At 40.0% G+C, this 24304-nt stretch overlaps 1 protein-coding gene across 3 annotated transcripts in view; it reads right to left on the reverse strand.

Moving 5' to 3' along the window:
- Positions 1-24304, reverse strand: part of GCC2 (GRIP and coiled-coil domain containing 2) — a 38520-nt gene that overhangs the window by 10095 nt on the left and 4121 nt on the right. For 2 of the 3 annotated variants that reach the window (XR_010934298.1, XM_067704001.1), the window contains exons 5-19: positions 21570-21674; positions 18322-20778; positions 17523-17592; positions 14929-15029; positions 14737-14835; positions 10959-11078; positions 10346-10510; positions 9947-10051; positions 9139-9301; positions 6004-6104; positions 5830-5907; positions 4704-4841; positions 3774-3895; positions 2249-2425; positions 479-696 (exon numbers count right to left, since the gene is read on the reverse strand). Coding sequence is in view for 2 of the 3 variants with exons in the window: in XM_067704001.1 (XP_067560102.1) it covers positions 479-696; positions 2249-2425; positions 3774-3895; positions 4704-4841; positions 5830-5907; positions 6004-6104; positions 9139-9301; positions 9947-10051; positions 10346-10510; positions 10959-11078; positions 14737-14835; positions 14929-15029; positions 17523-17592; positions 18322-20778; positions 21570-21674 (4219 nt within the window). In the remaining variant the exon portion in view is untranslated. The remainder of the gene's footprint in view (positions 1-478; positions 697-2248; positions 2426-3773; positions 3896-4703; positions 4842-5829; positions 5908-6003; positions 6105-9138; positions 9302-9946; positions 10052-10345; positions 10511-10958; positions 11079-14736; positions 14836-14928; positions 15030-17522; positions 17593-18321; positions 20779-21569; positions 21675-24304) is intronic. The other variant, XM_067704002.1, reaches the window with a different exon arrangement.

A 24304-nucleotide genomic window follows, 5' to 3' on the forward strand; every position in this document is an offset into this window, starting at 1 on the left:
TTCCCATCTCTTCCAGGAAGCAGAACGGAAGTCGTGTGTGTGGTTAAACTCAAACTCCACTAATTAGAAACCTGAATGGGAAGAAGCTGTGTTTGGCCAAATGATCCTACAAGTTCAGCTCTTTCTAGAATTTCTGATTAAAGGACAGACATATTTGAAGACTAGTAGTGAAGAACACTAAACATATGCAGTGGACACTGGAATTTGGACACGGGTCTTGAGACCAACAGAGCCTCTGTGAGTCGGAGGAAAACCCAATTACGTGAAGGTCGGTATCCTGAGGGGTGCAGAGGCTGCTGTGAGCACTACAGGAGGGTTCAATGTCCAAGTCTCCTCTCAGTAAGTGGATCCAATATTCACTGACCACAGCACTGACGCTGGTGGTCACCCCGTAAGTCACCTACTTCCTCAGGACGGTGGGAAGCACAGACACACAGGGCGGGACAGGGACGGCAGCGTCCCGAGCATACATACATACTTCTTGTGGACGGCTCGCTCCGGAGCTGGAAGAGCTGGGCCTGCAGCCTGCTCAGCTGCTGCTGCAGCGTCTCCACTGTCCGCCGGTGCTCCTCCTGCAGCTGCAGCACCTGGTCTCGGAAGCTGCCACGCAGGGCCTCGTGCTGGGCCGAGAGCTGACTCACGGTCTGTGCGTGCTCAGACTTCATCGCGGAGTTCTCCGACTGCACGGCGCACAGCCTGGGGAGAGGGCCGTGCCGTGTGAGAGCTTCCACCCCAGACATCGCCTTGCCCTGAGACGTGGACTGCACGTGCACCTGGGGAACTGAGGCAGGACACAGACGGGCCCCTGGTCCGAGCAAACTGGAGCTTGTGTCCCCCTGACACTTCAACAAAAAGGTTAATGGCAGAGCAGGGAGAAACTAAGCTGCTGGGGTAAAAAGATACGACGACCGCATCTACCATTCTGGAGGTGAAGGAGACCTCCCCGACTGCACGTGCAGAAACATTTCTCGGGAGGGTCAAAAAGGGAGGGGGTGCTATCCCATAATACGTGCTGTCCATCTCCCAGAGACCCTCCCACTGAAATCCATCTTGGCTAAAGGATGCACACGCATATTGGGCAGGGCCCGGGGTCAGAGCAGGTGTGGGAAATGAAGCAGGATGCTTGGCCAGAGGACAGGACAGACCTGGGAGATGGCCCCTGTGTGAGCAATTTAAATCGCCCCTTTGGCGCACTCCTTGTCAGCAAGGACGCCCACACGCTTCTTGGGGTGTGTAGCTCTGCTTTGCTTCTGTCGTAAGTAAACTGCCTCTCCGTGTGCTCCCCCCACACGTGCTGTGCTTCTAATAGACTCTGTGCCTGTATCACAGCCTTGGTCTTGAGCTCAAAACCACCCCGGCCATCCCCCACTTCCGATGTGGGGCCTGCGCTGAGGAAGCACGCTGGGTGTTCAGATGAGAAGCCTCCTTCATAGTTTATCAGAGCACAGGGCTACACGTGGCGCACGAGATAACTGCACTTCAGTCGTGTTAGCACTATAGTCGCAACCACCCTTCTAGAATAAAGAATAAGTGCTGGAAACTTCTGATGTAAACAGCGAGTGACCATCACTGTGTAAGCTAATCTCATGGAAAACCTGGTGCCAGGTAGTCAGAAGATTGGTGGGTCTTCCTGGAACTGTGAGTTACATGATTAACACAGGTAAGTCACACCGTGGAAAGGTCTAAAGCCAAGCAAACCAAGTGCTTTCAACTCGTAAGACGAGCACACCTGAGCTCTGCAGAGCATCCCCACACCCCGGACAGAAGATGCTCCGTGAACCCAACTGCTGTATCCCAGGAGCTCAAAGCTTCTTGTTCACAATAATCCGTCTATTCTGCCGACACCCCAGAGACTCCCTGGAGCACTGATTAGCACGAGTGTGGCGATGTGACAGGCCAAGGATGCAGCTGCACAGGGAGCTCAGTCAGCAGCTTTCGGAATGTTTTCCTCTAGAGAGAAAGAAAAGTGCTCGTCCTCTGACACCTGGCTGGAAAGAAGCATCTGGCCGCGAAGGCCACGGGAGACAGAACACTGGGTGAGCAGATAAAATTACTCTTAGAAAAGCTAAGTAGAGAAGCAATCAAAAGGGGGAGCTCTAAGGTAGAAGCAGCAAGTCACCAAGCCTGTGGAAACACCTATTTCCAGCTATCAGCCTGCATCCGCCCCAGGAGCACCACACCGGGAGCTCCAGCAAACACACGCTCTGTCCCCCGGCACCCACGGGCCTGCTGGCGCCACCAGCCTTACTTCTCTCGGAGCCTGGTCTCCTTGGACACGGTCTCCTGCAGCATCCTGTTGTGCCTTTCTAGTAGGGCGTCGTGTTCAGACTGCAAGGTCTGCAGTTCAGAGACGTTGATCTGTAAGTTATTTTGGGTGTCTTGTAATTTGATCTTTAGTTGGTCAATCAGCATCTCCAGATGATCTCTGAAACAGAAACAGTTAAAAAAATTTTTTGAAAGATGTAAAACTGATTTTGTGATTTCAAATAAATTTTACTTTAATCATATAACCTTTCAATGTCATACTCTGCAATTATGGATGATTCTAAAGGAAATATAATAATCACAAGAATTCAGAGAATAGGATTAAATGTGAAATAAAAGACGCTATAATCAGACTTCAGATCGCAGACACTACATGTTTACAAAAGTCTCTGAATTTACAAATTTCACATTCAAATGGAGTAGACCATTAAATGGCATCAAAATGGCCTATTTTATATTACAGGACTATGTCATTAGTTGAAAAAAAAAGAAATGCAGTTCTAAGGTAACCATTCTGGGAACAGCATGTTACACCAAGTTACAGTGAAAGAAAGTCTTTGGAGAAAAACAGCTAAAACCTATAACTCTGTCACAAGTGGTATAATACACTATTAATTTCTTTTTAAAAAAACTATTTAATATATAAGAAAGAAGAAGGAACTTAAAACATTTACATTAAAATAATTTTAACACAAGATTCTGGCATGATCAAAATCGACTCTTGTAAGTGGTGATATTTTTATAGTAAGTGTGTCAATATTCTACTTTGGCTTTAAGATGAGCTATTGAAAGAAAAAAAAATCTCATCATTTTTCAGCCTACAGTTCCCTTGTTTATTAAATACTTAAAAAGTAACACAAGCATAAACACACAAATACTGCAGGATATTTAGTCCTACTAAGAACAGTAAGAGCCAGATATAAAATTGCTCTGAACAGCGGGTCTCTGCGTACAAACACAAAACACACATGCTGTAGAACGCCCTGTCTTTCATTCCTAGTACATTTTTGAATAACTCGCAAAAGTGATCTGTATGCTAGTTTTTAAGGAGCATTAATATACTATTGAAACAGTATGTAATTGAGATTGTCATAAATTTAAGAAGAAAAATTTAATTCTAGATGAAAATTTAGTTAACTTAAAACTTTTTGAAACAAGTAAAATGTTTTTAATCAACTTATGCTTAGCCTAACTAATGGTGAATAAGTACATCAAGGAAGTATTTTTATTCTCCTACTGTATTTTCAAAAGTGGAAAAACTAGTCCTGACGTAACGGTGACGTCTGTCCTTACACTGTGACCGGAACCGACGGACAGGGTTGGACTGTGTGGCCCGGGTGTCCGGACGCTGCCTGGCTCCACGGCTCCTGCACACGTCTCTCCGCGTGAACAGTGCGGTGAAGCCGGCTCTGTCCTCACTGGTGACTACATGTAAACCTCCACGGTCAAAAGCAACCAGAGCAGGATCTCCCACCCCCGTGGGAGGTTCCGCGTAGCTCAGACTTTACCTTTCTTGTTTGGCTCCGTCGGTCTCAGTCTGAGACACAGACTTAGTTTTCTGTTGTTTTAGAACGTTGTGAACTCGGACTTTGTAGCTCTCAAATTCAGAGGTGACAGCAGCTTGTTCTGCCTGTAACAGTTCAGAGAGAGAGAAATTTACTGCATTTTCTAGGTTGTGTGATCCTCCTATTTTCTCTCAGAGACTAATGAATTAAGATGAAAACCTTTCTTTAAAAATAAGCAAAATGGCTGATACTTTTTAGCCCCCAGTTACCTTTCCCTAAAAAGTATACTTCTGTTGGCCTTACACTTTTTTAAAGCCTTTGAACAACATAATTTTGTCTGACAAGAGGTACATTTCTACCTGTTTTCGTCCCATGTAAATTAATTTATTGCCCATAAATTTTATAATAGCACTATTTGCCTTTGGAACTTTAGAACAATTTTCACTTATGATAAATATAAGAAAAATTAATTCAAAGAAATTAAGCTACTTGAACTTCACTTTTCAAAAGAGAGTGGGAAAAGTTAAATTCTAGGTCTTGGACTTTCTTGAAGTGACCTGTGACCTTCCAAGGCCCCTTTGCCAAGGTGGCTTAGACAGAGCTGCACCTGTAACAAAACCACTGCAGGGGTCTGTTCTGTGTGTTGAAGAAAGAAAGTGGCTGTTCTAACAGAATATGATTTTATAATCACTTAGCCCTCAGAGAGAACTGTAACCTTCCTAATGAAAAAACTAAAAAAAAAAGAAAAAAAAGAAAAAAAATACCTTTCTTCCACACAGAAACTGTAAAACAAGGTTAAAATGGAAAGAGTATGTATCCATGTCTTTCCCTTTAGCAAAAAGAAGTTAATGCGAGTGAGAGTCAGGGCTGGGCTGGGGTTGGGGTGGATGGGGCCAAGCCGGGTGGGAGCCGCCCGCCCTGGGGAGGACGCACCCTGGCCGCGCGGCACTCCTCCTGCAGGGCTGCCACCCTCTGCTGGTAGGCGCCCAGCGTGCGCTGCTGCTGGTCCGCGGACGCCTTCAGGTGCTGGTGAGCTTTGTGCTTCTCCGACGTCATTTCCGCCAGCTGAATCTGGGGGCAGAGGCTTTCGGTCAGGCTCTGGTGAATCAGATCTTCGTTGGTTAAACCGACTTTCGTTAAACACCAACTTGGGTTTTGAGAGAGGACTATATTTAAGGGACGTAATTAAATAGTAGGATTTTTAACTTATGATTATTGAAAGACTGGAGTCAATATGAGTAGAACATTTTCACAATAAATTAACTTGGTTTTCCTTGAATCAAAATCAATCATGAAAAAAATTCCAGACAACACGTTACAGTTCAACGTTTAATTAAATACCTAAAGATATTATATATAAACATAATGGATATAAAAAAATATAAACGTAATAGATGTAATGTAACATGAATATATAAAACCTTTTTATAAACAGATTCCTGTGACTATACTATCATTTAGAAAGTTCAGGGGCTTCCCTGGTGGCGCAGTGGTTGAGAGTCCGCCTGCCGATGCAGGGCACACGGGTTCGAGCCCTGGTCTGGGAAGATCCCACATGCCGCGGAGCAACTAGGCCCGTGAGCCCCATCTACTGAGCCTGTGCGTCTGGAGCCTGTGCTCCGCAACAAGAGAGGCCGCGATAGTGAGAGGCCGGCGCACCGTGATGAAGGGTGGCCGCCGCTTGCCACAACTAGAGAAAGCCCTTGCACAGAAACGAAGACCCAACACAACAAAAATAAATAAATAAATTTTTTTTAAAAAAAAAGAAAGTTCAGATGTAGGTTTGGGGCCATGTTTATTTTCTGCTGCCATATTCTTAATGTATTATGGGTTTTCAAATACGTGAAAAGAACCAAGCTTATGCTCAATGGTAAACCCAGTTATAAGCCACACTTGGCTCACTGCTTCTCCTTCCTCAAAATGTTGATGAAGAATATTTAGGGGGAGAAATGTGTGTGTGTGTGTTTAATATATACATATATATTTAGAAAAATTCCCAAGTGGTACCTGACTTCCACATGCAAATTTTTAAAATCTTAAAGACTAAAAAGAATCTTACTTTATACACTTCTACTTGCTGCTGGCTTGCCTCCAGCTCGCCCTTTAAAGACGCTTGAAGTATTAAGTGATCAGTTTCCTACAGAACAAGAAACTCGGTTAAATTAAATAGTGCAGTTATTCACAAATCCTCTATGAATAAGGACTGAAATACGACACTGAGGAATTCGCATACCGCTCGCTTTGAATCCGCCAGTTCTTTTTTGGTTTTCACAAGCAACTGCTTGATTTTGGTGTTTTTTTCCTCATACTGTTGTACTGAAGCCTGCAGTGAAGCTAGTGGGAGAGATCGTTTCAGGAGAAACAGTTTTATGAGTGAATTTAAGTAAACAAATGACAAGTCTTTTCTTTGTATTAGTCTACCTCTGAAAGGAATTTGTCTTAGATTTTTATTATGGACCATTGCAAACACATATGACACTAGTGACAATAACACACTAAACCCCACTGGACCCATCACTGCCTTTAACGATCACCAACACATGGCCAATCTCATTCCACCCAGATCAGGCGTCAGGCCCACAGGCCACTGTTGCTGCCTGTTTCTGTGAACAGTTTGTTTACATACTGTTTACGGCTGCTTTAGCGCAGCAAGAGACCACAGGGCCCGCAAAGCTGAAAATGCGTGTTGTCTGGCCCTTTACAGCAAACGTCTGCAACCCCAGACCCACATTCTCACTTACTCCTGTGCCCCCTGGGCCCCCCACACTTGAAGTCCATTTGTCTGTATGTATTTTAGCACGTATCTCTAAAATAAAGGCATATACTTACTGTGTACCTAAAACATAGACTTTACTTGTAAGAAATACCTCAAAAGAGGTGCTGTGTGTTTCTAATCGCCTTAGAGGCACAGACCTGATCTGTGTTTGTGATACTGTTTTGTTCATTAATGACAAAGAGTTCATTAAGGAACAGACTGAAACATGATTAAAACAAAAAACTTTTATGCTAACAGAGGTAAAGAAGAGCATCAAATGGGAATAAGTGGATTCACTGTCCAGATCACAGTACCAACCACACCAGCAGGCCAACCTGGCCACAGCCATTGTGAAGCAAGTAAAGAACATCTGACAGAGACCTGGGGCCCAAGATTTACGACCTGGTCCTTTAGAGAACAAGTGTGCCTGATGCTGAGTCTAGGCCACGAACGTGGCCACGTGACGGCTGCTAGAAGACCCCACCAGCAATGACTAACTCCATGAAGTTAAATCCACATGCAATGACGGTATCACTCAGTAAACAAGAGCAGCTGTCCTGTAAGAAAATACCTTAACTTGCCTTTACGATATGTTATCATCAGTTACTTCCTGGCAACTATTTACCCAGTCCTGAAAAGACTGTACAAGGCACAAATTACATACAAAGCCTTTAAGTGCTCCAGGAATTATGAGCTCCGAGAACACAGAATGAAAAGAGAGGATACCATCTGGGATAGTGTGATAACGTAAAGCAAAATATAACTATTACGACAGAAATGCAAAAGGCCATGCGGACCCACGTTGGCTCAAGGTTATATCCAGGTTATATCTGCTTGGGACAAGGAAGACTTCCTGGAACAGCAAACATTTAAGATTAGTAAGGATTCCAGAAGGTGAGCACAGGAGTGGGAGAGTGAGGGCACAGCAGCAGACACAGTCGTGGAAAAACATGAGTCGTGCTTCAGGAAGAAGGAAGGGCCTCTGCACCGAGGGAGTAACGAAGGTTAGGCTGAGAAGGTACACGGGGGCCCGATGCTGGAGGGCCTGGGATTAAGGAGATGTGTGTTCCTCACGCCCCAGGCAGAGTGAGCTGGCTGAGGGTTTTGCATGGACACTGTCCTGATGTGTCCTCACCCTCCTCCCCGGGGGGTCCCCAGCTCCCCAGCTCAGCCTTGCAGGGCCTGTGCTGCCCGAGGCTGGGAGCATTTCCAAGACTCCACACTGTGCTCACTGATCTGTCCCGCTGTCCTTCAAAAGGGCCCAAGTACATTCTGGTATTCAGGGCCTTTCTGAACTGGATAAAGAAGAGCTTCCTAATTACATTTCACTTCTCCCTAACAGGGCAAGCCTTTTCCTCCAACTAGTTAAGACTTCCAAAATTATGTTATTTCTTTTCACTTCTGCTCATAACTATGCTGCAGAAAGGACCACCCTTCCCAACCTGCTTCTTCTCTTCAAATCTCACACCCAACGCAAGTCCCAACTTTCAATCGTTTGTCTGCAGAAGCTCCTCCCTCTGAGCTCTTGGCACCCGCTGCCTGAACCTCTCATTCCTGTACTTATTCACCAGTGACAGTGGGTGGTTTCTTGAATAAGCAGCTCTTTTTAGTTTTTCCCAGGTTCAAGACTCTTTTTCAGCTAGTTGACTAACTTGCAAAACCAAATGTTTGCAACGTGTGTGACCTGGAGCCCTGCTACCCAGTTTGCACAAGAACGCAGCTGCAAGACGTGGTATGTGCACAGTAAGGATTTAAAGAAACCATTCACAGAAAGATATCTGAAAATTCCTTTAATTACTTAGGAATTAAAAAACCCATGGGCCAGGACTTCCCTGGTGGCGCAGTGGTTAAGAATCCGCCTGCCAATGCAGGGGACACGGGTTCGAGCCCTGGTCCGGGAAGATCCCACATGCTGTGGAGCAACTAAGCCTGCGAGCCACAACTACTGAGCCCACGTACCACAACTACCGAAGCCCACGCACCTAGAGCCCGTGCTCCACAAGAGAAGTCACCGTAATGAGAAGCCCACACATCACGACGAAGAGTAGCCCCTGCTCGCCGCAACTAGAGGAAGCCCAGGTGCAGCAACGAAGACCCAATGTAGCCAGAAACAAAACAAAACAAAACAAAAAACCCATGGGCCAAAAAAGAGATTCAAAGGAAATTAAAAAGTATTTTCAGCTGAATTAAAATAAAAATACAACGTATCAATTTGTTAGCTGTAGCTGAAGGAGTGCCTAAAGGGATACTTAGAGCTCTAGATGCTTACATTAGAAATTATTTAACAGATAAAATGGAATACAATCACCTGAAAAAGAAAGATTTCGCCGCTACTGCATTATCCCACTCTGCTGACCATCAGCAAATGGTGGCCCAGGACCACCTGAGAACCGTTTACGGGAATGAACACATTAAGCGCCCACCTGGACTGCACACAAGGGTACAGGAAGTGGTTTCATAGCCCCCCCTCTGGTCCTCGGGCGGGGTCCCTGCTGTGTGGATGATCTGGCCGCCAGGAGCTGGTGAAAGCCACAGCTAGCACCCCCCCCCCACCGGCCCCGCCCTCTGCTGGGGGCAGTGACCGCGAGCCAAAGTGGGCTCTATTTTACTCACTCATTTCATCCTGCAGCGTTTCTTGCTTCTGTTTTTGGAGTTTTATTTCTTGTTCCAAATCTTCTATCTTGCTGCTCTTATTAGCTAACTTTTGATTTAATTCTTTCATCAAACGTTCGTAATCAGCAATTTCCATGTTCATCAATGTGGTTTGTTGGGCATCCTGCACATGTTATAATAAAAGATCCACATAACACCAGATGAGTTACTTTTGTTCCAGAATTTCTAAAAGGATGCCACGGGAACACACTGGCTCTATAGAAAAAGTTCATACATTAAGGCAGAAACTACAAGTTGGATACATTCTAGTTTGTAATTTCAGAAAGTATTTTTGTAATAATTTGACTTTTCAGTGTCATTGTATTTCATTATAGTTTTCATTAACTACAATTGGTGTATCTGCTCTTGTGGGGCTCTTATTTATAAATGTTCATATTTAAGCAACTCTTATAGTACCTTTATTTTTGCCCTCATCTTTGAAAAAGCAGAGAAAAATGAGCCAAAGTTCTAAGCATAATACTAACTTTAGCTTTTGACATTAATTAAATCTTCATTTGTCATACAACAATCAGGTATGAAAAATAAAATAGCAAACTGAAGTCTAATAATTTGTGAGCCTAGATTCTTCTGGAGAGACAGGCACTCAGAGAACTACATTAAATTTTCAGTATTGGAGGCAAATAATCTATAAAGCAGTACTTCAGCACCACAACTAACGTTGTTTTTCAAATATTTCTTTTCTATGTTTACAGAATAGTTTAAGAATGTGAGTATTCGTATCGGTTTTGAGCCTGGTGTTTCATCTTACCTTTCTAACCAGCTCTAGCTCTTGCATGGTTTTCTGAAGCTGTTTCTTCTCCTTTTGCAGTTGTAGCTGAAGCTCTTCAAGCTCGTTTACAGAACTGGCGTGCTCCTAAAATTAAGAATAAAAACATCACCACCCTAAGCCAACCAGCACTAAAACAAGTATCTGTAGGGGCTATAAAATAAGTCTGACATATAAAGTACAGAAAGTTCCATACTTAAAAAGAGAATACACCCAAAAATTATAACTTGGATTCTCAAATTCATAGCTGGCATACATCAAGGATTTAATAAACTTTGCTACATTAACAAATGCTACTCATTAGCAAGTCTTTCATTCACTTAAATACTTTGATAAAAATATCACTGTATAAATGAATTAATCCCACAGAACTGTTTTTACCTTTATTTTCTGCTCTTTCTGAAGTTTTTCAGCTTCCAGCTCTTTGTCTGCCATGGCCTTGGCTTTGTGGACTTCCAAAATCTGCACTTCTAATAACCGGGTGTTAGACTGCAGTGTCTCAATACGGGCCAGGAGGTCTTCATTATCTGAGTTTAATTTTTCACACTAGAATGACAAATGATTCATTAGTGTAAACATGCAGAAGATACACACAGGAGAGGAAGAATAAAATGCAACATTAATGAGAATATTGGCATAGCATAAAAAAGTGAAGATTTCAAAATCGATTCCACAGAATGAAAACGGAAAATCAAGAGTAAGTTTAAAACACTACCACTGTTGATATTAATTTGGCAAACATTACAAGAGACCAGCAGCACTAACAGAGGAAAAGGCGGAAATGAAAAAATGAAAACAAAAAACCCAGAACTGAGATTACAGCAATAAGACGGGATGGTGGCTAGTTTTCTGTCATATTCTTCTCCCAACAGTGGGAAAAAGAAAATAAAGTTTCTGACTATGTATTAAATTTAATTTTTTGTGCAAAAAAATATTAGAATTGAAATATACTTATTACAACTTCCATGTATGCATTTGCTCAATTTAAAGTTACCTGAAAAGTCAGATTCCTTAATTGTCTCGTCAGGTCTTCTACTTGGTGCTCAAAATTATGAGCCCGCTCTTTCTCCAGATCCAGCTGCTCTGACTGCTTATCATATTCCAATACAAGGTTCTTCAACAAAAGACAAAAGGATGTAACTTTAGGGCATTATCATACACTCAATCAGCCAGACTGTGTTACTGAGCCATCTTAATACTAGATTTATGAGTTCATTCCGGAGGCCTGAAATATTTACCTGGGTTCAACATGTGATAGAATACCCAATATATTATACCCAATACATTATATGTTATATAATACAATTAGCATAATCCAGACGACTTTTCGTATGGGTGGGGAAATCTATTCAAGGGAAGAGGATTTAAAATGTATACAATATAGCATCTCCCAGTTATATATCCTAGTCATCAAAAATAAACTTCTGAAATGTATACAACATTTAAGAAGGGAGGAGAAAAAGTTTAACCTGGTCCTGTTAACTCCACCTAAAGAATTCTGCTGAGGGAATTGTTTCGGGCCTGGCCTGAGGTGAGGCAGAGGTGCTAATCGAAGAACACAAGAAGACATTTTATACAGTCTCACCCTTTGATGCAAAACGTTCATCAATTTCTGAAGACTCTAAAACCAACTGAATTTTTTTCTTTGATATTCCTAGTTGGCCCCTACTCAAGGACAGAATCCTGGGACTGACCTTTGTGCTATACACCAGCCTGTGGGGTTATCCTCCAAAATATATGAGAGTCACTGTTTCCGGATTGCCTGTAGTTTGTTTCCTCTCCCTGCTTCTTATAAACCCTGTTTTTGCCTTGTTCCTGGACTACTGACTGCTCTCCTGCATAAAAATGAATCCCTGTACAAAATAACTAACAAAATGGTTGTGAGTTTTCCTTGAAAGTGGCCTTCAAAGAAGTACAGCTTATCGGTTCCTTCATGGATTGTGCCTTTGGAGTCTTCCCCAAGGTCATCGAGGGTGGAGATGACCTGTTTTTCCTATGTTATCTTCTAGGAGTTTTACAGTTTTGTGTTTTACACTTATGTCTGTGACCCACTTTGAGTTAGTTTTTGTGAAGGTGTAAGGCCTGTGGACAGATTCATTTTTTTTGCATGTGGATGTCCAGCTGTTCCAGCACCATTTGTTGAAGGTGATCTTTGCTCCACTGTCAAGAGCTGACTATATCTGTGGTCTGCTTCTAGGCTTTATTCTGTCCCACTGTTCTGTTTATTCTTTCACCAATATCACCCCACACTGTCTTGACTGCTGTAGCTTTACAGTAAGTCTTGAAGTTGGGTAGGTTAATCCTCCCACTTTGTTCCTCTGTTCTTCTTCAATATTGTGTTGGGGACTTCCTTAGCGGTCCAGTGGTTAAGACTCCATGTTTCCACTGCAGGGGGCCTGGGTTTGATCCCTGGTTGGGGAACTAAGATGCCACATGCGAGGCATGGCCAAAAACAAAAAACATTGTGTTGCCTCTTCTGGGTCTGACCTATATCATTTTCCTTCTCTCTGAAGAACTTCTAACATTTCTTGAAAGGCATGTTTACTAACAACAAAGTGTCTCAATTTTTATCTGAGAAACTCTATTGCTTCTTCACTTTTGAAGGATAATTTTACAGGGCACAGAATTCTAGGTTGGTGGGTTTTTTCTCTCAACACTTTAACTCATTCCACATGCTTCTTTTTTGTATGGTTTCTGAGAAGTTGGAGGTAATTCGTATATTTGCTCTTCTATAAATAAGGTTATTTTTTCCCCTATGGCTTCTTTCAGGACTTTATCTTTGATTTTCTGTAGTGTGAAAATGACTTGCCTTGGTGTCACTGTTTTGGTATGTACCATGTGTGGTGTTCTCTCAGCTTACTGGATCTGTAACTTGGCGTCTGACCTTAGTTTGGGTAAATTCTCAGTCATTATTGTGTCAAGTATTTCTGTTGCTCTTTCTCTTCTCCTATGGCATTCATTATGCATATGCTATATTTTGTGCAGCTGTTCCACAATTCTTGGATGTTCTATTCTTTTTTTCCCAGTCCTCTGAAATACATATTTTAAACAAATAAATTGGTATACCTGGTCTACCTTTGCAGGAGATAATAATCATATGGGTTCTGAAAATGTGAAGAAGCAAGCTCCCAATGGCTCATAAAAGACAACCTCATATATGAATTTCAAAGAAGTGTTTTTTAAAACATGGACTTATATCTTTATATATTAAGGATACTAACCCCTTGTCATATTTTCATATGTCAATTTTATATTTTATCTAGTTCAATTTGTCTTTTCCCTTGTAACTTCTTTAACTGCTTTTAGGTTGAGAAAAGTATTTTGTATCCAGAGCTTGAATGATCAAGTATTTTATTCTAGGTTTAAAAAAAATTGCTTTCATTTTTTGACAAAACTGCAGAATTTATTTTGGTGTGTGGCATGAAGTAAAAATCTAACCAAATTTTCCTGAAGTAGTTTTCTGATTCCTTCTGCATTGGCTTCTCTGTTTTCAAATCTTACTGGGGTTGCACAGTTTAGTTGGTAAAAGAACAGATCTGGAACCAGACTGCTTGAATCCAACCCCAGCTCTACTAGTTACTTGCTCTGTGACCTCCGTGCCTCTGATTCCTTACTGGTGAATCAGCAACGTTAACAACATACTTATCACACACATATCAGGTGTGACAAGACAGGTAAAGCACTTAGAAGAGTGCCTGGGGCCTGTGAGTGCTTGTTTTTATAAAGAAGTCTCTTTTCCTTTTTTTTTTTTTTAAAGATTTTTTGATGTGGACCATTTTTAAAGTCTTTACTGAATCTGTTACAATATTGCTTCTGTTTTGGTTTTTTGGCCCCAAAGCATGTGGGATCTTAGCTCCCCGACCAGGGATCGAACCCACACCCCCTGCATTGGAAGGCGAAGTCTTAACCACTGGACCGCCAGGGAAGTCCCCAGAAGTCTCTGTCTTCTGTTCAATTAACCTGCCTTATTTTTGCATCAGAACTGTATCATATTATGTAGTTTTATAATAAATTTTAGTGTCTGGTAGAGCAAGATGTCAATTTCCTCTTTTCACTTAGTCTCATTAAAGTTCTTCCTGAAATTTCATTTTTTTGGACTACTTTGGTATTTTCTTCTTTCCATCAAGTCCCACTTGACTACTGGCCACTCTCCTCCCCCTACCCGCCTTTACTTTTCCACACAGTATTTTCTTGGATTTTTGTCTGCCACTGGAATTTAAGTCCCAAGCAGACAGGAACTCCCAAGCAGACAGGAACTCCGTCTACTTGGTTGACCACCGTCTCCCCAGTAATCAGTACTTAGCCTGGCTGTATAAATATTTGAATGCATAAATAAATATAATGGTACTCTCTTACTTTTAATTCTTATATTTTTTTATAATAGATTCTCATGTTACTTAGGTAGACAAGCAATACTGCCTTCAAATAATGTTTTCACTTTCGTGTTAGACATGTCTAACATTCACATTTGTTCACCTGGCCAGAAGACCATTAAATAATAACAGTAACAATGGCCATCTTTTTTGTTACTGATTTTATTAGGAAATCCCAAAACAGAAATTTAGTTTTAAAAAACAATAGCTTAAAGGCATATTTAAAGCTTAGCCACTTAAAATCTGATACTAGGATGATACATTACACAAAAAAATAGAAAAAAAGATTTACTAAAAAATACAAGGTGATTATGTTATGGACAAGAGTTTTACATTTCTAGTACATTCCTTAACTCAGAAGTTACAAATATAACTTGTTATTAAAATAACTATTTTTACCTTATAGCTTTCTGCTCCTTGAATGAGATCTCTCATGGAAGCAGACACCTGATCCCTTTCTGAGCGAACAGATTCAAGTTCTTCCCGTAGCGTCTGGGCCTATTTTAAATATACAATAGTTTTTTATGTAGAGACAAACTTGATTTTCTGACATGTAAGTTCCTTAAACGTTGCCTTTTTAAGTCACCTTACCTCTTTTCTGCTAGAACCTAGTTCTTTCTTTGCCTTCAAAGCAACTAGTTTTAACTTCTCTATTTTCTCCTCTTTGTCTTTGCATTCTTCTTCCAGATATGCTAAAAACATACAATGAAACAATTATCTATAGACTCAAAGGAAAAGAGCGAAAATACACCCATTATTTACTTACTTTAGCCCTAGAAATGGATCTTTAATCTGGAACACAAAATTTGCAATTTGAGATTAAAATAAAGTAAAAGCAAAATATTAATATCTATTTTTTAAAGTAAAAGCTTACTTATTTTCTAAATGAGGCAAACAATGTAAAGAATTTTCATTTTCTTCAATCTTCCAAAACAGCCTGTTTTTTTTGGCCATGCCACATGGCATATGGGATCCTAGCTCCCTGACCAGGGACAGAACCCGTGCCACCTGCAGTGGAAGTGCAGAGTCTTAACCACTGGACTGCCAGGGAAGTCCCAGCCTACTGTTTTTAGCCATTTCCTAAGTGTCTATAAACTGGAGAGGCTGTCAGGACCCCTTTAACAGTAGAAGATTTCCTGGCAACGCAAGTATGCTAGGCTTTTAGGTGGTGATGTGCAGATCAGGATCAAGCAGAGGAGATATCAGATGCGCTTAAACATTTATGATCCATAGGCACGTGCCTCTTGGTTGGTGGGTCTGATTTTTACAACTGAACCTGCGATCTGCTTACACGTCCAATCTGGGTCTCTCCCGTATCCTCTCTAGCCACCTCCCCGACTTAAACACCAGTGTTCCTGATCTTACTTCTTGGTTCTGCTTAACTTCAGCTACGATCTGAATTTCTGTCCCTGCTTCTTCATCCAGTGTTCACAGCACCTGTGTTCACGTATGCTGCCCTCCTCTGGCTGCGACAGGTGCACTGTGTGTGCCCATTGCACAGGCCAAGTGTTCCACTTCTGCATGTCATCCCGCATAGTCTCACCTACTCAGGCATCAGTGTAGCAATTCTCCCCTCTCTTGTGCAGCAAATCCCCCTAACAGATTTTTTCCCAACAGTTTACAAACATGCAATAAGAAAAATATCACCAAAGAGATTAAGGTCAGGAACAAAGAGTGGAAGCAGTTAAAGAGGGCAGGGGAGGGTCATGATAGGACAGGTGAAACATCACACAAAGAAAGGCAAAAGAGCACGCCTCCCCTCTGGACACTGTCCCATGTCTTCTTTCTTTTATAGCAAAACTCCTTCTAGGCGTGGTCTATACATGCCCTCCTCACCTTTCTCTTCCCCCATTTTCCCCCTGAACCTACTTCAACCAGGCTCTGGCTTCAGTACATCATGGCAAGTGTTATCAAGTCGCCAATGAGCTGGGTGCTGCTTAGCTCGGGTTAGCTCTGACTGCTGGTGCGACCCTTCTTCCCTCCTCAAGCACTTCTTCCACCTGTACTTCATCTGTCTTAGCTTCAAAGACATCCTATGCTCTGGGCTCTACCTCACCAGCTATTCTTTCTCATTCTCCTTGGTTCTTTCTATCTCTCTGACTTTTGACAGAGAACTGTCTCTGGTCCTCGTCTTTTTTCCTACGCTCACTTCCTTGGGATCTCAACCTCATGGCTTTTAATGCCCACTGTGTTAAGCATGGAGTCTTATCTGGTCTAACCCTCTCCCCATAACTCCAGATTTGCACAGTTAGTAGCCTACTCGACATCTCCAGTTGGGGTGGTAATTAAGTTTCATTTGTCTAAAACTGAACTCATGCTCTCCCCTAACCCGACCTTCCCCAGTCATCCATTACAGAAAACTGTGGGTCATTCCAAATTCTTTCAACCACCCGTCCCCTCTCCCCACCAATCCCACTGGGCATTAAACTGGGGAATTATGGGTACATCACACAACACTGTTTTGTTTCTCCATCTTAAAATGGGAATAAAAGAGCTACCTCCTAATGTTACTCTGAGGAACAGACGGGTATGGGGAAGTCCCAGCTCTTCTGCACAACACACCAGCCCTTTCACGCTCAGACTCCTGCCTCTCCAGGATTTCCTAGGAGGCTCCTGGACGTCATGGATGTTAACGTACAAGCACCTGCTGTTTCCTCCTGCTGCAGTACCTTTCTTCTCGTGTCAAATTTCTCATTCTTCAACACACAAGTACAGCCTATTCTGTGATGTTTTTCCTAACTCAAAACGAGCAGTTAATCATATCTTCCTGTACCGTCACCAGCCTACCTTGTCCACACCCCGAAGTACTGCAGTAACAGCCCCTTCTTGCAGTGAGCTCTTTGAAGATACGGTCTGCGTGGTGTGCATCTTAACCCCCTTCCTATTGCCAGTGCTTAGGTAGCTGGGCATTCAAATAAGGTTGCTAAGTGCATGAAAAATCCAAAACCAATCATGGAACCATGTATAAATGGAATCACATCACTCCTTGGGTTAAACAATAGAAAGTGAGAGTTCTGAAAGGGAAGCAAGCAGATGGCAGCGGGGCAAGAGTGGCGGCATCAGGAAGAGAGAGCTAGTCATGTTTTTAACAACTCATTAATTGGTGACAATACTTCCCAATCCATTCTAACACTAAGAAGAATCTGTGTAATTAACTGTGACAACATATGCAAAACCATAGTTACCTATTTTTTCTTCAAACTCTTTTACTGAAGGTTGATCACTTTCTACAGAAGGTGATTTCTCTAAGGAATCCTAGATTTTATAGGAAAAACAAAGACAATCATTGCATTCCCCATGATGTACTGGCCGTCATGTTAAGCATGAAAAAAATCATTATCAAAGAGAATTCATACAAAAAGCAATCTGGTGAACAGTCTTTCTCTTCCCTTGATAGACCAGGTAATTCTGACCTTATCATGCATGTAGCATGATGCTTTTTACTATAAACATAGTACAGGTCATGTGTTTTACTATAAAAAACAGCAATATCCAAGGCCAAGACGAACCACCCAACAGATATCAACTACATAATGCAATAAGGAAAGATTAAACGATGATTGTAGTTTATCCTGTCATGATCTGGGGAAAAACCCCTAAATTTCTGGCTAAAATTAAATACCACTTTAGCCTACATTTCTGCTCAACAGTGCTCTTTAAGTTAATATGCATACCACACAGGATGAAATTCAAATTTTTCCATGTTTACTTGTAGCTTTGCTAGTAACTAATTATACAATTTTAACATTTAACCCCCTAATCATCTAATCTTATATAAAAACAAAATTCTAAAATGATCTAAAACCAAAAAGTGATCAATGTGATAAGGTGTGATGTGAAAATGTTTAATGTACTTTCAGAAATATGCATGTGATCTTAAGTGCTAAAAATTTACTTCTGACTTCAAAGTGCAGTAATATATTTTCTAGAGTCTATGACTAGAACTAAGTATTTTAAAATCAATAAAATGCAAATTAATAGTACCTTTAATGATATCAACTCTGCTCTCACATCTTGCAATTCTGATTCTTTTTGTTCTAGTAATGGCCTTAGGTTTTCAAGTTCCTTTATAAAATATTTTTCTTTTTCATTATGGTTTTCATTTTTACTACATAATTTTTGAGATAATTCTTCAACTTGAATTAGGAGATTCTGATTTTCAAGCCTTATTTGTTCATTAGCATTCTTCATTTCTAGAAGATCAGACTGCAGGGCCTCTTTTTCCAAGAGGGTTTCTTCTAACTCTTTCCTTAAGAGAGGTTTCTCTAGCTCATGGTCTCTTAGTAAAGACCTAAGTTCCTCACATTGAATCACATTCTCTTCTTGGAGAAACTTAATCTCTTTTTCTAACTCTGCTACCCTTTTACCATACTGGAAGACCAAGTTTTGTTTTTCTTCATTTATTTTAGCTAAGGATTCACCTACAGCTTGTAGGACACTTACAACATCTTGTTCTTCACTTTTTTCTGAAACTTTTGACTCCATTTGTTCAAGAAAACCACACAACTGAGCTCTGACCAATAACTTCTGAAGTTGCTCATTTTCCAAAAGTTTATTTAAATTATCTCTTTCTTCAACTGTTAACTGAAGTTTCTTTTCTAATTCAGAAATCTGCTCCTTCAGCATAAAATCTCCTTCTTTTTGAGATAGGAGAGATTCCAAATCCCTGCTCAACTGGTTCTTTTCTGAACACAGTCTACTATTTTCCTCATGAAGAGACTTCACTTCAGATGACACTGCTTCCTGGTCTTCAGAGAGAGTTTTCAACTGAGCCATAAGCTTTTCCAGTTTTTCGTCATTTTGATCCTTTTCTTTTAAGGTTTCTTCTAGTTGTGCTGTTAATTCATTTACCTTTTGTTCTAGCTCACTGTTGCACTGGGTAGTCTGCTCCACTTTCTCCCCGGGTCCTACAATAAACCTTTCTCCCCTTTCACGACTGTGATAGACAGTCTCCACCTCTTCATGAGAACCTTTAATTTTACTTATGAGATCATCTTTTTCCTCAGTAAGAGAACTTATCTTTGCTTCAAATTCTTGTAACATGGTCTCTCTCTGACTGAGACTAACTAAATATACTTCATTCTTTTCTTGAAGGTTCTTTATGGTATTTTCAAGTTCTGGTACAATTTGTTGCTGTGTTAATAACTTTTCATTTTCTCTCTGGAGACTATTCATGGTTTCAAGAAGAGCATCTTTTTCATTAAATGCAGTTCTGAGCTTCTGCTGAAGTTCATTAACATCAGATGCTTGCTGTTGCTTCATTGATTCAAACTCTTGACTTATTTTTCCAGCAGATTCCCCCAACTCTGCTTGTAAAATTTCCATAATCTCTCGTAAACTCTCATAATTTAAAATTGCTTCTTGCTTTTCTTGTTGTAGGTTTTCACACTGTTCCTTAAGACCCTGTATTTCAAACATCAATGTTAATTTTTCTTTTTCTGAACCTGACAATAATGCCTCATTTAGTTCTGATATTTCTTTTTGATGTTGTTCCTTAAGACTCTGTACTTCTTTGTTATGTTGTTCTACGGTACAGCAAAATTGTTTATTTGAATTTTCTAGCTCAGATTTTAATTTTTCAACTACACACCCCTGTTCTTCTTTAGCTAGTAATAATTCATTAATTTTAAACTCTAAATCTTCCCGTTCGTGAAAAAACTCATCCTTTGTATGCTGGGCGTCAATTTCAAGCTTTAATTTAAGATTATTCATGTAAGTTAACTCGTCTTTTAAGATGCTATGTTGAGACTTCAGTTCTTTTAGGGTATCTTCTAAGTGTTTGACTTTTTCATTTACTGCTTGTTCTACAAGAGTATCTTCCTGTAAGAGCAAAGAACACATCTGATTTTCCTGGTTTGCGTTTTCTAATTCACATTCATATTTCTCCTGAAGGTTCTTCTCACTTGCCTCACACTGTCTGACTAAGTTCTCCTTTAGCTGGTTTAAATGATTTACTTCTGCTTCGTGTTCTTTAGCAGATGCTTCAATCTGGCACTTCAATTCTTTCACCTCTTCTTGGTGTGTAGATTTCAACTGTAAAAGTTCCTCGTGCAAACTATTAATTTCTTTTTGGTACTGCTGAGAATTAGCCTCAATGACTCCTTGGAGATGAGTAATTTCTCGCTCTTTTTCATTTGTGGCAACTTCTAACTGCTTTTGCAGACATAAAATCTGCTCCTCAAAGGCCGGCTTAATTTTCTGAATCTCTTCCTGTAGTTTTTTAACATTATCTTCAGAATCACTCTGAAATTTGATTTGTTCTGAAAGCTCTAATTGTTTTTTTGATGCTTCCTCCAGTTCCTTTTGCCAACCAGCTTTATCGTTACTGTATCTGGAATGTACTGCCATTAATTCATTTTTCAAATTTTCCATTTCTTTCACATAGTTTCTTTGTGATTGTTCAAACTCCTCGCGCACATCTTCCAACTTAGTTGCAGAATCCTGTAAAAGTAAGCACACAAAAATTACTTAAGATAAAACAAACCCCTGCCCTCAGGAAAAATTAGACATAGGCTCATAAAAGAAGAAATGAGCAGAAATGTACATGAAGAAATACGATGCTGAGATTCCAAGAATTCTGCTTAGAAGCTCCGACTACCTTAAGCAGTACTAAACAGGTTACTCAAAGAAATAACTAAAAGCTAGGAAATCTCTGCATTTAATTTTCCTTTAAATGGTAATAAATTATGTAAGTTGTATTAAGTCATAGGCTTTAATGAATATCTCCTGAATAGAGTAATACAGCTTTTGGGAGAAAATTAGCACAGACCCGAAAGACAGTTGAATATCCCAGAACTGAATATACAACTTTCTTTCCTTTCTTTTTTCTTTTCTTTTCTTTTCTCTTTTCCTTCCTTCTTTCCTTCCTTCTTTTTCTTTTTCTTTCTCTCTCTCTCTCTCTTTCTTTCTTTTAGATAACATTTAGAGTATGTGTGACAATCAACCTATTTAAATAGATAATTTTTTTTATAAAATAGGTATTTTTTCCCATTTTTATTAAAGAATATTACAACTAAAATGAAGATTACACAATGGAACAAGTAAATGTTAGCTCTATCTCTAAGTAGTTGGGTGATTTCAGTTATTTTTCTTTTTAAATATCAATCTGTTTCCTTGTCTGTAACTATTACAGTTAAAATCAGATCAGATGCTTTTTAAGGTCTTGGCTCTAAAATGCATAACTATACTCTGTAAGTTAATAAAAAGCAAAAAAAAATAAAATATTGCTTTACCTCAACCTCCTGCTTCATTTTAATATTTTCCTTCTTCAAAGAAACGCACTGCTGCTCAGTCTCTGCTTTTTCCAAAAGCATAGCATCCAGACGTATGGCCAATGCCTGTTTTGGAACAGGATGATTGGTTTGCCTGAGGTTAAAAATGGTGGATTGACTTCATGCGTAATTACCTCCTCACCTTTTCCAAACCATGCCAAAGTAAGAATATTTAAAAAGCTATATACATAAGAGCAAAGTAAAAAGGAGAAAAGACATAAGGGTATGAGAAATTTCAATATAACTTTGGAAAACTGAAAGTGGAGGACATGGAAGACGTGAGTTAGAAAGAACAAGAAGTCTATAACCTAAGGGCTTGTGCAGGGAAACACATGAGAAGCTGGCAAACACTAATTAGAAAACTAAATGCTCAGGAACTGGAGAGTCAGGTTCAAAAATCGGATTGACTGACAATCTCAATCAGGAGTGCTTAGAATAATGGGCAAGAAATCACCAGTGTCCCCCCTACCCCAGAGAAGTTTACCTCCTGCAGAAATGAAGCAGGAAAGGAAGTTAATGAAGTGGAAAATAGAACAGCCAAGAGTCAGTTCTTTGAAAAAAGCTAACAAAATAGACTTCTTGTAAGACTGATCAAGAGAAGACAGAAGTCACAAACAATACTATGAATAACAGGGGAACCTATCTATATATAAATTACAGATTATACAGTTAAGAAGAATATTATGATTAATTATTAATCTGCCAATCATACTGAAAAGTAAAATGGTATGGATAAAACTTCCTAGAAAAATGTAACTCAAGAAAAAAAATTAAAAAGCATCATCAGGCTTCCCTGGTGGTGCAGTGGTTGAGAGTCCACCTGCCAATGCAGGGGACACAGGTTTGTGCCCCGGTCTGGGAAGATCCCACATGCTGCGGAGCGGCTGGGTCCGTGAGCCATGGCCGCTAAGCTTGTGTGTCTGGAGCCTGTGCTCCGCAACAGGAGAGGCCACAACAGTGAGAGGCCCACGTACCGCAAAAAAAAAAAAAAAAAAAAAAAAAGCATCATCAATACTATTACTACTTAAAAATAAAACTAGTGGTTTAAAATTGTCCACCAAAGAAAACAGGAGGAACAGATAGTTTTATAGGTGAGTTCTATCAAGCTTTCAAAGAACAGATTATCCCAATTACATATGAATTTTTTCAGACAAAACAAAAAGCAAGAAGAATTCTCAAGTTATTCTACACAACTGGCATAACTTGATAACATTATGCAAGGACTCTACAGATAGGAAAATCACAGACCCATTTCACTGTGAATTTAGATAAAGTTAATCTTAAACATTAAAACCAAGATAAAATCCTAAAGAAACCTTAGTCAACTATCACTCCAGAACTGCCTCTGGACTTCTTTTGTGAAATAATAAAGAAAAACTCTTGTTCAAAAATACAAAAACAAAGCAGATGTAGAAAATATTTAGAGTTCTATACCAAGTTATAGCTATTATTCAAACATGAGAGTAGAATAAAGCCACTTTTAAATACAAGATGACACAAAAATTTTCCTCCTATGCATCTGTTCTTAGGAAGCTGGAAAAGGACATGCTCTACCAAAATGAGGTTAACCAAGAAAGTGAATGACCTGTGACCCAGCAAACAGGGTGGGGGGGGGCCAACATATGAAAGCAGTATAATTCACTGGATCATGGCAAAAGGCCGACTCCAGGAAAACCACAGCAGACCTGGAGAACAACCAGACCAAATTAGCACAGGACAGAAGGCTTTAGGAGGCAGGTGTCCAGAAAAAAAAATAAACGATTATTTGATCTATTTGACCAGTTGGCAAGTAGGAGTCATTGTGAAAGATAACTAAATTTTCATCTGTTGTAACAGGAAGTTAATAGCTAAATGTCTCACCAAGGGATAAATCAAAGAAAAGCAAGTATAAGCATATTTTTCAGAAATACAGAGATAATTTCCATAAGCTATTTAGAATTATAAGTTATTTAGTTGTTAGTACTATTTCTAAATCATGAGCATATATTACTTTTGTTAAAACAATTTTAGTTTTAAAATTAGTTTTTTCACATTGCATAGTATTGCAATGTAAACTCCTGTTTGGTAAATTATCAGGGGAAGCCTGAAAACATTAATAATTTTAGGAGATATACAGAGGACATTATCTGAAAACAGCTATAAATATCCTTAAAGAGTAGAGGCACAGATGGACAGTTATTTCCTAGGAAATACAAATTTGATTCCAGCAAAGAGAAAACAATAAGTGATACGTACTAGAAATTCCGCATCTTGACATGCAATTTTTACCTTCCTCTTGCATTTGGAAGCAGCATATAAGTTCACTGTAATACCATACACCTCAAATTTTGACATGGAAAATATGGGTTTTTATTCCTCTTTTTTAAAAGTCAAATATGCCAGGTTTGCAATAAAACTTTAGATGTATTTCAATGCACTAGAAGATGACTATCAGAAATTTTAATAACTAAAACTTGTAAAAAGCCATACATTTTTACGAAGGACAGAAAATTCTGTATTCAAAGCCATGTTTTTCCAGTGTACTTTTCCCAGTGAAGAGACAAAACATAGCAAGAAAGTCTTTTCCCTTTTCCAGAGGTGCAGAGGACATATCACATTGCAGTATATGATTTTCCTAAAACAGAAAACTTACTTACAGCAACTGAATAACTGATGCACAGCTCCGCCAATCACTCCCCAATGTAATTTTCTCATTA

Source organism: Pseudorca crassidens, chromosome 14 (genome assembly GCF_039906515.1).
Source record: "Pseudorca crassidens isolate mPseCra1 chromosome 14, mPseCra1.hap1, whole genome shotgun sequence".
Lineage (NCBI taxonomy): Eukaryota > Metazoa > Chordata > Mammalia > Artiodactyla > Delphinidae > Pseudorca > Pseudorca crassidens.